We start from the raw sequence: 16,412 nt of genomic DNA, 5'->3' as shown, positions 1-16,412 counted from the left end.
GGCAAAGGCATCAATGTCTATTTATATTACAACTCACATGTAGACTTTTGACCATTTGTTTCGAGACAAACCTGTCAAACAGCCAGAGAAAATGCATCTAAGTTCAAAGAATCATGCACAGCCAACAAAACGAATAAATGAATACTTGGGGGCACTAAACCGCGAGGATGCCAGATGTTCCTGAAACTCTTCTTGTGGTTACTTCAGGAGCAAAGTTAAATTCTTTTTTTTTTTAAAGATTTTATTTCTTTATTTTTAGAGAGGAAAGGGAGGGAGAAAGAGAGAGAGAGAGAGAAACATCAATGTGTGGTTGCTGGGGACCGTGGCCTGCAACCCAGGTATGTGCCCTGGCTGGGAATCGAACCTGCGATGCTTTGGTTCGCAGCCCGCGCTCAATCCACTGAGCTACACTAGCCAGGGCTTCAAAGTTAAATCCTTAATGCAGAAAGCAAAGAGGAGGCAAGATCATACTGGCATCAGATGGATATGAGTAAACCAGAAAGCATATGAGTAAAGGACTACTAATTAAGCCACTAAAACATTGAAAGAAAACTTTACTTTTGAAAAAGACCTGAAAGGGGGGAATGCGATAGGATTTTCCCACACCACATTTTCCCTCTTCAACCTTTACATGGAGTTTGCTGTGAGGGTATAATGCTCAGTGGGTGTTCCTCAAGCACAGTGAAGCAGAACAAGGTAGGAGGGAACACTTCCAGAACCTTCCTTCCCCCCACAGTGCACCATACTTGAAAGTGTAAAGGAGTAATAAATGGAGGACTAGCAAGATACTCACATACTAGCTAATGTTTATAAGGAAGCCAGGGTTTCTAAATGTAAAGAGCCACTAGTTTTTAATCTTTTACACAAGAAAATAATCATATGAAACGGCCCTGGCTGGGCCTCCACAAGGACCATCCCGTCACCCCTGCGTTGGAAGTACATCGGCACTTCTTTCACCTGATGGTGAGTTTTCAGACGAGATCCTTCCAAGGACGGAAGAAATGGGATCTTTCTGAACATGAAGGGTAACTCCCACGTGATGAAATGAAAGAAACACTTCCCATGGAGCTACGTAAGTGGTGGGGTGTAATCTGAACTCTCGGACAGCTCCCCTTCCTATGGGTAAATAATAGCGGATCCTATGTCCTCGCCCCAAGTCTTCTGCCAATTCCAACTTTCAGCAAAAAGCGAAGGATTGTGAAAATCAGATCGGCAATTCTAAAACTGGCTAAAGTTCGTGAAACTGAAAATTATAAAGACCTAGGGCATTTTTCAAAATAAACTCCAAAGAACTTTTCCCCTTTGATAGTCTATTTTACAAGTAGTGAAGTACCTCATGCGAGAAGTAGCAATTCCTTCGAAAACTACAAAGGAACATAATATGACAAAGGTACAGTATTAGATTGGTAAAAAGGGCACGTAAGTGTAAAAGCTCCACTTCCCAATCTTTACAAACTGGATCGTGACCACAAGGTAGTTTTTCACTTAAGATCTTTGAAACCAAGCAGCTAAGTGAAAAATTCCAAGACAACTTTTGGAATGCTTTAATGGACAGAATAAAAGTACACAAATGAATTTTAAAATAAAACCAACGCATCAAAGAGTAAGATCTAGCACAAAAGTACACACCCCTCACAATGAGAGTATGATCAGATGGCAGAAGGCGAAACTCTCCCTCAGAGAGTGAGGACGGATGTATGTGCGAGAGGAGGGGCTCTGGGACTGAATCATCAAGACACACTCAACTGGTGTCTTCAATTCCATGTTTCCCAGGCCTCCGTTGGTGGTCTGGGACAAACGTGGTATTTGGTCACAAGCTGCAACAGTAGAGATCTGCTGTATCTGGAATGCGGAGGGACCTTAGAACCCTGGGGACACTGCAGACACTTGACTCATGATAATGAGGAGAGAGGTATGAGGACACAGGAGCGCTCACGAGGCTCTGTGCTCTCTTGTGACGGCACCAACCAAATCACAACAAACCATGAAAAATTACTCAGTTGACTACTCTAGTGGAAAATCTGAAGTAACTACAGGAAAAGTTTCTCTGGCAAAGGTCCAGCACTAGAATAATGATGGTGTCACGCTCAGAGTAGAGGAAAGGAGCTCAGAGGTTGACTTGCGCAAGATGATCTTTCTTCACAGAGAGGACCAAAGCATTCAGTTCTCTAGAAAGTTCTATTGGTCTTGATCTTGTCTCTACAAAGAAAATAATGGGAATATACATAGTGAGTTTATAAGCATAAGCTTCTTGATTTCAAGCAAGACTTACTCAGAGCATTTAGTTACAGTGATAATTCAAAAGCTCTTGACTTATCTCAGAATTATTGTCTATGGTTACTACAGAAAAAGAATGATCACTTAATTACTTATGTATACTTTAAAATAGTTCTTTAGTCTCAGTTAAAAACCTGGTTAGAAATGAGGAATGACTGCTAACGGACACACGGTTTCTCTTGGGAGTGATGAAACTGTTTAAAATTAGATAGTGACAAGGGTCACACAACTCTGTGAATATACTAAATACCATGGAATTGTACACTTCAAAAGGGTGAATTTTATGTATATGAATTGTACCTCAATAGAACTCTTGTTAAAAATCTGATTAGAAAATATATTTTCTTAGAATTTCTCATTCACCTAGTGAACTTACCATACCTACTGAATACTTTCCCAAGATCACCACTAATTTTCCTACTTCTGTAATTTAACAACTGTAATTGCCAGGCTAACCATTTTAGAATTTTAAAAATTGCTTTCTGCTAAAATATGTTTGTCTACAAATATACTAGAAATTAAGACTCACAATTAGTATACAACCTGCTAAAAACTTCTCGAGTTTTAAAATTGCCTTCAAAACAATAGCCAATTAAAGTCATCCCTTTCACAGTTCAAATGACCCTTATTATATATAAAGACTGCATCTGTATTACCCAGACAACGCCACCATCAGAGCAATAGTTTGAGTTAATTAGCCACATTGATGCCCACTATGCTACTTGCCTTACATACAGACTGAAAATGGAATCAAGGGAAATTGATCCGGGTGTTTCAAGGTGATTTAGCTTAATCTTGGCCGGGGATGGGGTGTGTGAGTGTGTGTTTGCATGTACATGTGAATACACATACACACCCAAGTGTGCACTTGCACTCACGGGCAAGTATACATTTCAGATAAGTGACCAGTCCTGCTTACTGCTCACAGGTCCATCACAACACTTCCATAGGAAAAAGTATAGACACCCTTTATATCATTCGTCAGAAAGGCCAATGCTATGACAAATGGAAAAAGTACAATGCCATACAAACTGTATTCGCAGACAAATACCTTTCTGTGGCATGATGTTAAGACAAGGTTTTCAGGTTAAGAAGAAGTATATACAATTAAAAGTGCATTAGGGAGAAACATTGCAATGCTAAATTTGAATGAAAAATATCAATATGATTTGGTTGTTTTTAAGTATACAGTTCAGTAGTGTTGAATGCATTCACATTGTTGTGCAACTAATCTCTAGAACTTTCTCATCTTCCCCAACTAAAGCTCTTGCCCCAGTAAACAATTCCCCCTCCCCCGGCAACCACCATTCTAATTTCCACCTCTACAAATCTGACTACACTAGGTCCCTCATGTAAGTGGAATCCTATAGTGTTTGCCCTTTCAAGTTGGGCTTAGTTCACTTATTAGCATGACGACTTCAGGTTCATCCATATCGAAGCACATGTCAGAACTTCGTTCTTTTAAAAGGATGAATAATATTCCATTGTGTGGATATACCACCTTTGTTTATCTAGATTGGTCATTTTAACTGCTTTATTTTTTCAGTTTCAACCCACGGAATTTCTGTAACTTATTTTCTCTGTCAAGCTCTATGGATGATGACAAATTGCCAACTCGATTACTTTTCAAATATAAGTCATAGCAGGATAAACCCTGCCCACCGCTGTTAAGGCCTCCATAGCGCAGAGACCCTGGAACAGCAGGGCCTCTATCTGAATGGCTGCTCTGGCTGCCCAATTCTTGTTCTCTCGTTCCTGTCTGGGGTGAGAAAGCGGCTGCATTATTTGTTTCGGGGATCATTTTGCTCTTCCAGTGACAAAACCATAAGGAAGGTTTGGCCGAAAGTATGCATTGTCCTGCTGGTGTATTCTGGGGCAAAATCAGATACTCTAGAATAGAAAGCAAAGTAATATATTACTGTTTTGCCTTGTATTTTGAAGCATCTCTGGGCTCACTGCTGGGGTTGCTCCAATCATCGGCTTCAGGCATGGTCTTGTAATGGCGCCAGGCTGACTTATTGAATACTGGGAGCCTCTCGAATGATTCACTTGAGAGGGCCTAATGGAAAAACATACACCAAAGGGCCACAGTGTTATTTGTCTCACATGAAATACTAACCCAAATTTGACTATTTAAAATGTCAAAAACCTTAATACGTATTTTTGAATTATATCAAAATTATACTATTATGCTATTTTAGATTACTTAGACAAGCAGGATGAAATAAAAGCTTTTTTAAAAGGAATATAAACATTCACTCATTCAAAGCCAGAACTGACACACACGTGACCAGAACAAAAAGCATTTGAATCTAGTTTGAGATACTTTTAAAAAATTCTCACCCAAAGACAATTTTTTCATTGATTTTAGAGAGAGGGGGAGGGGGGCAGAGAGAGGGAAAGAAACATCAATGTGTGGTTGCCTCTCGTATGCACCCAGACTGGGGACCAAACCTGCAACCCAGGCATGTGCCCTGACCAGGAATCGAACTGGTGACCTTTTGCTTTGCAGGACAACGCCCAACCAACTGAGCCACACCAGTCGGCGTGACATGCACTACTGCTCACTGGGCAACTGCTCTTCCAAAGGGCCCACAAAGAAATAATGTTTCATACATGCTAGATTTATGAATATAACCCATAAAGTATTATGAAATAGCACACCATTTAAATGCAATGACATCTAAGATAAACACTCCAAATAACTGGCTAGGTTTTGATATAACATATTACATGCATATGTAACAAAATATGCGGCTGTTAAAAAGGGGCCAGTTCCACGTGAATCAATATGGAAAGATATCCAAGATATACTGGAAAGTAAAAAAAAAAAAAAAAAAAAAAAAAAAAAAGCCAAGTGCTGAAATAATCATTTGTGTGAAAAAAAAATTTGATTTTGCCCTGGCTCAGTGGATTGAGTGCTGGCCTGAGAAGCAAATGGTCACCAGTTTGATTCCCAGTCAGGGCACATGCCAGGGTTGCAGGCCAGGCCCCCAGGGACAGTCAACCACACATTGATGTTTCTCTCCCTCTCTTTCTCCCTCCCTTCCCCTCTCTCTAAAAATAAATAAATAAAATCTTTTTAAAAATTAGATTTTTCTAGGAGAATCCATAAGAAGCTGGTACCCCAGGTTACCTCTGGGAAGCAGAACAGGGTGCCTTAGCGCCAGTGGTGGGAGACACTTAGTTTTCCATTTTGCAGCATGTGCCTATATTAGCCATTCAAAAAATACTTCCAATATTCCAGTTTAGAAATGAATTCAAGTCTAACACCACCAATGAATGAAAGCCTGTGTTACAGAAATCTTTGCTATTAGATCAGCCTTTTATATAACTATATTATGATTACTGAATTGTAACTTTGGGAAAGCCAGCAAGTTTTAAAGCAAAAGATTAAAAGACTCCAGTTTATGATAACCTGTCTCCTTTTAGATTAAGCCTTTCAATAGCTATGCAATTTGTTGTGAAAGTCACAACTTTGAATTATGATTTTAAAAGTCATTCTTTTACTTCTTACGTCTCTATGTTTCATTCTTTGCTATATCTATGTGTAAAATCAAGAGTGGGAATTATGTGACATGGCTTTCACATACACTGAAGTAAATCTGAGCTGATATGACAGGTGATAGATGCTATGGTCTATTTATCAGTTATTAGAATTTACAGCTTTAAAGTTTAGATGCCTTCATACCAACAGAAATAACGTGTAGTACCTTCAAGTAAATTACAGCATCTGTACCCACTCCTTCCATAGAATACAGTTTTAGATCTCCTTGAAAATATCTAGCATACAGACGAGAAATTGGCAAGCCATAACCGAATCCAGCCTACAAAGAAAAGAAAATGAATACAGTTGAGACAGGCACACATGCCAACACGTTTGGTATGAGGATCATTCAGAAGATTAAAAGAAATTCTTGATTCAGATTTAAAGAAAACCCATGATTGATTCGGCCCTTACAATGATGTATATGCTCATCTATGGCAAACAATCTATTTTCAGTCTACAAAAACATTTCTTGTAGGTTTGGAAAATACTAGAAACACCGCAATTTTTGACTAACGCTTTCTTAGCACTTGAAAGAACCGGTTTTGTTTTGTTTTGTTTTAGTATGTTTAAAGCAAATCCCAAATTAAGCAGCATTTGAACTGGCAACAAAACTAAACCACACCATTCCAAAGTTTCACTATCAGATTCCCTTGCTCTTGAAGCAAAAATTAAATTGAATAGCACAGGAGTGCAAATCTACCAGCACCGAAGTTAATGCACTGAAAAGAGAACAATTTCCTACGTGGCTTCTTTCTAAGGTTCTGGGAATGCTACACGATTTTGATATATGCTAATCCACATATTTTTAGAGACAAGAAAAGAATTCTAGTACCTGCCTATATCTCTACATCATAGAACACTGTCAGTAACAGGTTTGGGGGGAGTAAAAAAACATCTCAGGTATTGACAAGAACAGTAAGACCATTTGAGACTGACTTCAGTAATGCTGGGGTTACAGGGGAAGATGCTGTAGCACATGCATCGGTCCCTCTGATTGAGTCTACTGCCAAGGTTAACAAAAAAGGCGGCAGGGCAAAGCACCATGCAGTGGCAGTTGCCTGGGCTTTAGGCTGAGATACACCTAAGCTGAAACACACTTTTTGTGAAACTGAGCAATTTACTCAGCCTCTCTGAGACTGTTTTCTCATCAGAAAAATGTAATTTTAAAAAATTACCTCATCAGACATAATAAAACGAAATAGATGGTAATTGCTATTGTGGTTACTACAGAACAGCAATTCTACCAAGTTACATGGATTTCTACCATCTTTCCTCGATTTCTTCATCAGGGTAGGGACTAACTCAAAGGGCTGGGTGTGACAGGGAAGTACACCCTGTCATTTAAGGGTATTAATTAAGACTGGCAGAATATGACCAGTAGTGAAGACAAAAATATCCATAATGGTGACTAAAATCACCACAGTAAAGAAACCAGCATACTCCAGCGAGACACCAAGGAAACTGGCCTCCTCCATTCCAGCAAGGCCCAGGCCCCTGTTCTCGGGCCTGCCAGGGACCAGCCGAGCACACCCGGGGCCCATGCAGTCCCCAGTGTGAGGAGACAGGTAAGCCTAGAGCCCTGCGGAATGCAGACGAGGGGCCTCTAACTTGGACTGGGTGAGGCTCAGGAGAGTTTTCCCACGGTGTCCAAGGATCAATAGGGGTTGGCTAGGAGGACATTTCTGCATAAGAAATGCACGTGTCAAGGCACAGAGCTGTAACACAGTAAGGTGTCTGGTGAGGGAATTATGTTTTCTAGCAGCACACATCCACATGCCCAGTTTAAAGCTGAGGACCGTTGACAAACCGGGAGAGACGTGAGAGGAAGCACGTCTTCCAAAGGAAGAGGCCATGTGGTAGGCGCACTGGAAAGAGCGCAGAGGCAGCTGGTGCCGTAATGAGCTAGCTCAATGACCTGGGGCAAGGTACTAAGCTTATTTTCTCATTTATAAAATGGGAAGTTGTTTTTGTGTTTTTGAAGGTCTCGATCATTAACAAATAACTATGACACAACAGCTGTTCGCAAGATGCTATTCTGAGACCTGGAATAGACAATCCGTACTCCTTTTAAATAAATGAGAAAGGCTCTAGTTTTGCTCGTAGGATTTTTTTTTCCCCTTTGACATTTATTTAAGTAGGTACCAGAGCCTGGTCAAGGCAGTGCCTTTCAAACTTGATCTTTCGTGAATTTTCTTGAATCTGATGTAAGTGACTTCCTCTCGGCTTTCAACATGCTGCGTTAATAAACTCTGTCTTGAATAAACAATGCAAAGTGTTAAGAATTTATTCATACAAATAAAATATAATCTTACGTGCTTATCAGTTGGGTAGGACTTGAAAATGAAGCTTAATTTATACCCTGAACCATTTTTGCAGACTGATAGATGTTGCTGTGTTTAATGACAAAGGGTTCAATTGTTGTTTGTCAATTAGAAACACTCAGCAGGGGAAGAAAGTGTGGCCCTACCAGGATCTAAACGCTGCCATGGTAACCAGACTTTTCTCACTGCCTTAATAGGGCTGAAGGTTATTTCCAGACTGAGACAGAAAGGGCTCTGAAAATGCACACACCACCTATATGGTTTCTGCTTATGTTCTTGAATACACAAAATTTCCTATGTTCGTAATTTCACATCTTAATTATATAAACAAATTTGGTGGGGAAGTTCAAAGGCCTAGGGTGATTTGGTACACAGCGCCCAAATGCCAGGACACACTACAGCCAGACACGCTGCGCTGTTCCTTTGCTCACCGCGATTAAACTTCCACCTCTTCCAAGGGGAGCGCCAGGTGGTAAATGGTGCTCCTGAAGCACTCTTACCCAAAGGGAAATGGCTTTTCTCTGTACTTGCGAATAAGACACTGAGCTCTGAGTGTGTCTCAGACACAAATTACAGAAGAAATCTAAGTCCAAAGGATTGACAAAGAAAGTAGCTGTGGCATAAAATTTGCTCTCCTTCAAACCACACAAGAAACATTCCAATTCAGCGAGGTTCACGCCCCAGCCCAGTTTGAGTCCCTGCTCACGTTAACGATCTTCCCTTAAGCCGCAGTTTAAGATGCTTACCAGAGGGGCAGCTCTTGTAGGCTCCAGGCTTGGTCTAGGAGCAGTTGAATACATGTAGTTAAAAAGACGATCTATTTTACGAAGGGGAACACCGCCACCTAGGTCACTGATCTGTAATGGAGGAGGAGGTGGGGTAGGCAACAGTCTATACTTAGTAGAAGGCAACAAGTCTGTTAAATAAAGTCCATATGAAATTACTCTAAAACGTGCATGGGCTTTGAACCCCCAATGAAATATGGTTCCTCTGCGAACAGTGTAAAACAAAGGAGGCAGGGAAGCTGTGGGATCCCACAGGCTTGGGTTCGAGACCCTGTTTAGCTTCCTGGAAAACGAGGTACTAATGAAATTTAAATAAGGTACCATATTTTTCGGACTATAAGATGCACTTTCACCCCCACCCACCCAAATTTGGGAGGAATAATGGTTGTTAATGCTGTTGCTGAGTTCTGTTTACATTTACATTGGTGAAATATTATGTTATTTACGATATTAAATATTTTACCACATTTCTTGCTTCAATTTTTTCCCCCTATTTTCCTCCTCTACAAGCTACGTGCATCTTACAGTCCAAAAAAATACAGTAACTTCAGCTGAAGATCTAATACGGCACTTAAAAATAAAACGTTCGGTAAATGTCAGTTTCCTTCCCTTCCCTCTGATTCCTCATTGTCTAGATACCATTGAATGAACCGGTAATGAAAGTGTATGTGCACACCGAGCAGTTACCTTAATGGACAAGTCTTCTTTACCCAGAGTAACAAGGGTTTTAACAGAAGGGTAGCCTTCTTTCCTGTCTTCGTAGAGTTCCACGGTTGCTCTCATTGAGTTCTGAAATAAGAAGACCCTTTTTAAAGCATACCACTGACTCGCAAACCACATTTCAAGAAAAGAAACTCACGTGCGATTACTTATACATAATTGTTTTGTGGGGGAAATATTAGTACCATGTACGTAGCTATTTTTTTCCTTCCAAAGAACTTAGCTAAATGTGCATTCAGGTCAAGGAAACACTTCCTAATGCTTCGTTTTTCGCCCAGTGTGAGCCCCACCTACCACAGTACACGTCTGTTTTTTCTTCCCTTTCCTTTTCCCATTTGTTTGGCTTTAGGGTATTCGATTATTCAACTTTCAACCCAGAGGAGTGTTTTGGTCACATGTGACAAGGCCACCGAGGCTCACTGACGTGCTCTCAATCCTACCTAACGCTCTGCAGTGACAGGGCGCCTGCCCTGTCAAGAGGGTGGGAACCCTGCTTCCCACAAAAATTAACCATGTGGCTGAAAAGAAAAAGTGGAAGAAATGTCCTTTAAGAAGACATTCTGAAAAAGCCACAGCTGTTCAGGAGAAAGCTCACAATTGAATGCTCATCTCGACCTTTGGTGGTTACCTCAGTAACAATATAATTTGGGGGTGCAAAACAGCACAACTGATTTTCAGGGGTTCAATTTAGGGTTTTGCACGTATTGGAAGAAATGAAATTTTACTGCAAATGCCTTGTGCCTGTAATACTGTTACCATATATGCCATTGGCTACTGGCTAACAAAAGCAACAGCTTATGCTGTAGAGAGTCTAAAGACTTTTTTGGGGGGGTGGGGGGGGGCGTGTTCTCTTTGGTCTAGCCATTCCACGTCTTGCTCCTCTTCCTCCATCAGATCTTCTGAAATGACTCAAATATGTTAAAAAGTTACAGTAGCTCTCAGAACTAGAACTACTAATGTACCACTACAGTTAATGCTCAGAGGCATAAATATGCATAAACATGTTTTTATTTTAAATCGGGCTACCATCAATAAAGTCTTTGCCAGGTTTGGAAATGAAAAAGCATCTCTAATCTCATAAGCAAAGAAAAAACACTATGGATTTTATATAAAATGACTAAAGTACAATTAAGCTTCAAAATCAATATGTACTAATATTCCCGAAAACTATACTGTACACAACAGTTTTTCATCTCACAGTGTAAAAATTATAAAGCCCACAGGATATCAGAAATAGAATTTTTAAAATGGTTATGCAAAACCTTTTTCTTATGCTAATTTAATGAATCCATTATGCCCTGAATCAAAGTAATTTAAAATGAAGACTTCTTCCCATGTTGTTAAATTCCACTTACCTTGAACAACTCAAATAGCATGTGAAACAGATGTGAGGGCACATAAACTACCTGAATAGGTTTGTTTGGCGCTTTGGCTGAAAACAGAGACAAAACGGTCAATGAGTAAGGGCCAAAACTCGAAGAAAGTCAAGAGTGTTTGCATTCTTTTTTCCGAGTACCTAAAACAGAACTCTGCAAAAGGCCAATTTAGGTTGCCACCTCTAAAGGCAGGGCTGAGCAAACCTTTGGCAGTCCGACAAATACGGGGTGCCATCTGGTTCCTTTAGTTACCAGCTACGTGACCTTGGGCCAATGACTCAATTGCTTTCGAATCTAGTTTAGCCAAATTGGAATATTATCACTTAAGCCTAATGTTCTGAGCATTACATAAGGTCATCCAAATATCGCTCAGTATTTTTCACATCAGGAGACACCCACCCCTAGCAGTGACCCCACAGGTCAGCAGGGGGGATGTAAGAGGCACACAAGAAACAGGGCACACTGTTTCAGTGAAGCAGACTAACAGCGATGTTAAACTGTGACAGACAAGGCATATGATGGAGTAGAATGTAAGATTCCCATAACCTTTTTCCACTAGCAGCTAACAGACAGCCTCCCAGAAACCTACAGTCCTTGCTCTTTGCATCAGGGATTTTCTGGGGGAAATCTGAGAGATACCAAACTCTGGGTCAAGCACTAAGATCAGTGTGGGCTACAGAGTAGAGGCTACAAAACTTAGTCCTCGTGACCTGAAATCACCTAAGAGACTAAAATGATGTGAACTTTCTCAAGTAGAACACAAACTCACCCACGTTATAATTTCAGCCGAACTGCTTCCTCTAATAAAATACATAATGAAGAGTATAAAGTGGAGAGGACATTCGTTTGGTGTTTAGCAGTTTACGAAGAGCTTAAACATTATGCAACTGAATCCTCGTGACAATACCGTGTGGATCAGAGAGTGGGCGGCACTGTGATGGGTAAGGACACAGGCTTTGCAGAGGCCGCCGGACTGCTCACCATTACAGAGGAGGCGCTGAAATTGGACACTTGAACCAAGAGCTGTTGATTCTAACTCCTGAACTGTCTGATGATCAGCTATTTTTGAAATTATTAATATATAGGAATGATTTTAAAATTTGTTAAAAAAGGAGAAAAGAACAAGTCCCTCCCCCTTTCCCATAGTAGCCCTCTTTCAAAATAATAAATAATATGTCTTGACCTAAGATCAAGTTCCAACTTAGGCATTTAATGCATATATTAATAGGTACCTAACCCATCTGGGCCTCGGCATTCCATTTCTGAAATGGCACAGAATATATCTCCCTGGGTTAATACAGGGATTAAATGAGATCATAGTGATAAACTAGTGTACACAGTTTACATTGTAAGCAGTCAATAAGTGTTGCCTATTATCATAACTAAAAAATAATGCCTACACTATTAATGGAGTTACCAGTAATGGTTTTCGATTGTTACACAGAACCACTTGCCTGAAAATAACCACAAAAATATCCAATATTGGGAAACTAGAGGCCAACAAGCTCCAGATATATACCTTTTCTACGAAACCTCTTATAACAAAATATACATGGTATGAATTGAAATTTTTGCTCCCTACCAAACCTAAGCTATAAAATCAACCTCTTGACAGAAACAACTAATCTAGAAATGATGGAAAATGCAAGGAGTAACCACATGAGTCTTATCTTTCCCAAGTCAACCCTCACTTCCAGTGGCCACCCTTTTGAAAATATCCAGTATGTGCCAGTGTTCCATTTGAGGCCCTGGAAACATCATCCTTTTATTGCTCCATGGGGTGAGCTTATGGATGAGAGAGCCGAGTGTCAGATGTGAAGAGATTTGTCTAAGGCCCACATCTAACTTGTAGGATCCAGATTTCTACTGCCTGGCTAGCTACAAAGCTCGTATCTTTCCCTTCAGCCATGCTGCCATGCCAATATGGACGGATGCAGCAGAGGTTAATTAGAAATGTTTATTTGCTTCATGTTTTGGCAACTGATTTCTGAAGAGAAATGAGGACCAGTGTGATGAAATGGTTACTTGTCTTTGGAGGAACCCACATGGGATGAGGTAACTAAAATGCTGTTATTTTAAGGCTCCTGTTAAACACATTACAGAAAAGATGATAAAGGAAGCTTACTATAGCTGGTCCCCAATATTGGGAATTGTAGTGAGGACTGGTAAATGCTGTGGTGTTCACATAGTATGTTCTGCATAATCCTATTTACCACCTTCTCAGGAATCAACATTGGACAAGAAAAACAAATCAGGGGGAAAAAAAAGGTAATGTGTCAAACTAACAGAAATTAAATTCTCAGGCAGCAACAAACTGTTCTTTTGGGTTAATGACAGTTTTACTCTTCCGAAGTACAGAGCCGAGGGGACCAAGCACAGTCACTATTGTTAGAGGCACCCGTTGGGTCACAGAGCACTCCGAAAGGCGAGGCCAAGCTAGTTCACACAGGCTCTGAAAATCAAACCCTAAGTCTCTGGATGTGATCTGGCCCCTCCCGGAAAACAGTCAGGTATCATGTTGTGGGAAACACGTGCGTACTCTCTTTCATTGTGAAGCAATAGAGTCTACTTAAGGTGTTCAGGACCAACCTCTAACCTGCATCTCTAATACAGAGCTTATTAGAGATAAAACACAGTCTTTAACAGCCCTCACAAAGAGCTCTGACATTCAAGAAATCATAAATACATTACTCAAAGCAACAGGAAACTGGAGGCTGCCTATAACCACCGGCATTTATTTATCTTAGTGACGGGAAAAAGCGCTTCAAAAACCATGCATGAAACACTGCCAAAAATAGGCATAAAGCTCTTCTCCTGGCGGGGTGCATTGCCTCGCGTGACAGCCTTGCTGGGAAGGAGCGCACTGACACAGCTGGCACCTGGGAACCAGCAAGAACAGGCTCGCTGCTCCAGCCTTCGGAGTGAGTGAGGCTGCCATTCATGTAAAGGAGCAATTGGTTACTAGCTATGAATTTCAGTTCCATGTTTGACAAACAGAAAGCTTGACAGTGCAGTCAGGCCCCACGTATCCAGAGAGAGAAAGAGGGGCTATCAAGATGCTTCTACTCAGGAATATTCAAAGCCAAGTCCACTTGGTTCTCATAGTGTGTTGATTCAAAACGGGCACAACTCTTAAAGAACCCAGGAGACTTTGAAAGCTGCTTTGATTCCATACCTTCTAGTAGAATGTAGGGGGAAATGTCTTACAACAGCAGCCTGAGGTGTCTTCACACTTTGATCTCATTAGAGGAAAAATACAGTTTTGATATACAGGGTCCGGCACAAATAACCCTATTTGCAAGCTCGCAATCTATACCAAATCTTTTATTACAAAATATTAAGCATGCTATTCTGCAACATAACAATGTCACACTCAAGCACACCATATGACATTTTAGGGGAAATGTTCCAATTGCTGTCCATTGCATGCGAGACATTCACGTACCCTACCAACCACACTCAGGCAGGCGTTACTTCTGCCGGGCCCTGTATCTTGGGCCCTGTAAATGGGATTCTTTCCATTTATCTTTCATTGTAAATGCCTATACCCTAAGACTCAGGAATTCCACTTCTAGGAATCTAATGCGCAGAAATACTTCCACATGGTCACCAATTTTCCCACCTTCAAAACACACACAGATACACATGCACATCGGCATTGGGAAATGATTAAATAAATGATGGCAAGCTACACTACAGATAATGTCTACATGACAATACACGCAAAGACCTTCAAAGTGGAGTGAAAAACACATTATGTGATATGTGTAGTTTCAACCCCATTTATGTAAAAAATAAAGCTCTCTATGGGACTGACAACCTAGTGGAGACCTGCTTTTATTCTACATTTCTGTCTTGTTTGTGCTTTTACAGTGAGTATGACTTTTTTTTGGTAACTTACAAATAAAAAAATAACATGAAAATAAAGATTCATACGATTAATAGAAGAGTTGGCTATAATGCTACTATCCACACTTCTGTTGTCTCCATCTATAATAATGCTAGAAGGCCTTACAAATACTTTCCAATGAACTTGCACTATTACAAACCTTTATAGCCTGTGTTTAAAAGCTTCTTTTTCAAAAGATTTTATGTATTTATTTTTAGAGAGGAAGGGAGGGAGACAGACAGGGAGAGAAACATCAATGTGTGGTTGTATCTTGTGTGTCTCCTACTGGGGACCTGGCCTGCAACCCAGGCATGTGCCCTGACTGGGAATTGAACCAGCGACCCCTTGCTTTGCAGGCCAGCACTCAATCCACTGAGCCACACCAGCCAGGGCAAAAAATTCTTTTAAAGCATTATTTTAGTTCGCAGGCCTGTGCTCAATCCACTGAGCCACACCAGCCAGGGCCTAAAGCATTATTTTAAAGGCCTTCATAGTAGTCTATTGTATCATATAAGTATACCACAACTTACTTAAATATCCTCTGTTGTAGAAAACCTGGATTTTCTAATTTATCTCTATAAAGAAATCACTGTGATCACCATTCTTGTACATACAATTGTGCATACCTCTCTTTTCTTATACTAATTTTTCTGAAGTTTAATTTACTAGACTAAAAATATGACTATTACTAATTTTATGTACTGGGTCAAAGAGAAAGAATATTGGTAGCATTTTTTGAAAAAGGCCATACCAATTTGAAACTTATAACAGAAATATGTAAGTGTTGCTAAGAAAGTATTTTCCTGGGCGCCAATTCAAAGCAATAAAGTATTTTAATTTTTGCTATTTTAAGACACAAAAATGGCATTTCTCTGTGTTTTTGTTTGCACTTCTTTGATTAATAAAGTTAAACGCTTTTCTATAGGTTTATGTATTTTCATTTGTTATTTTGAGAACTGCCTATTTATACCTTTGTGCATTTTCTACTGGAAGTGTAGAAAGAAAATGTTCCAAGAACTTTGAGTTCTAGTAGATTACACATTCCTGTACAAAAACTCCTTACAGCAATACACCTAGTTGACCACAGATGAAGAAAAGGTTTTAAAAATAAAGGTTAAAAAAAAGGTTTTTAAAAAATATTTTAAAAATCAGCATAATTTTAGGATCTCACTGAAATATAGCTCAGATATAATCAGTTTTTTAGTCAACGTCTTTGTATTTACGGTTAAAATTATTCTTTATTTACCATTAAATTCTTCAACTTCCAACTCCGGAGCTCCCAGGTAATACTGCTCACATAGCATCTTGGCAGTTTCATACGCATCTGCGGAGAAAGAAAAACGTTTAGCAGCTGCACTAATAACTCGGGCATAGGTAGACAGACAGACAGAACAGACAAGGAAATAAGGACAATTCCTAACCTGAAGGATTTAGAATTAATCAACTACTGTCTTCTTTAAAAATAGCCTTTTTAGCATTAATAGAAATACTATG

The 16,412-nt window shown here is 40.0% G+C and overlaps 1 protein-coding gene across 2 annotated transcripts in view; it reads right to left on the bottom strand.

The window, feature by feature from the left end:
* Positions 1 to 1,528: 1,528 nt before the first annotated feature.
* The window catches only part of PDK3 (pyruvate dehydrogenase kinase 3), a 57,294-nt gene continuing 42,410 nt past the window's right edge, over positions 1,529 to 16,412 (bottom strand). The window contains exons 6-12 of one of the 2 annotated variants that reach the window (XM_028522673.2): positions 16,165 to 16,242; positions 11,009 to 11,085; positions 9,621 to 9,722; positions 8,895 to 9,005; positions 5,991 to 6,104; positions 4,197 to 4,336; positions 1,529 to 2,199 (exon numbers count right to left, since the gene is read on the bottom strand). In XM_028522673.2, coding sequence (XP_028378474.1) covers positions 2,169 to 2,199; positions 4,197 to 4,336; positions 5,991 to 6,104; positions 8,895 to 9,005; positions 9,621 to 9,722; positions 11,009 to 11,085; positions 16,165 to 16,242 — 653 coding nt within the window. In that variant the 3' untranslated portion in view covers positions 1,529 to 2,168. The remainder of the gene's footprint in view (positions 2,200 to 4,196; positions 4,337 to 5,990; positions 6,105 to 8,894; positions 9,006 to 9,620; positions 9,723 to 11,008; positions 11,086 to 16,164; positions 16,243 to 16,412) is intronic. The other variant, XM_028522674.2, reaches the window with a different exon arrangement.

Source organism: Phyllostomus discolor, chromosome X (assembly GCF_004126475.2).
Source record: "Phyllostomus discolor isolate MPI-MPIP mPhyDis1 chromosome X, mPhyDis1.pri.v3, whole genome shotgun sequence".
NCBI lineage: Eukaryota > Metazoa > Chordata > Mammalia > Chiroptera > Phyllostomidae > Phyllostomus > Phyllostomus discolor.
Note: the sequence above shows the minus strand (reverse complement) of the source record. Positions and strands in the feature narration are given on the sequence as shown.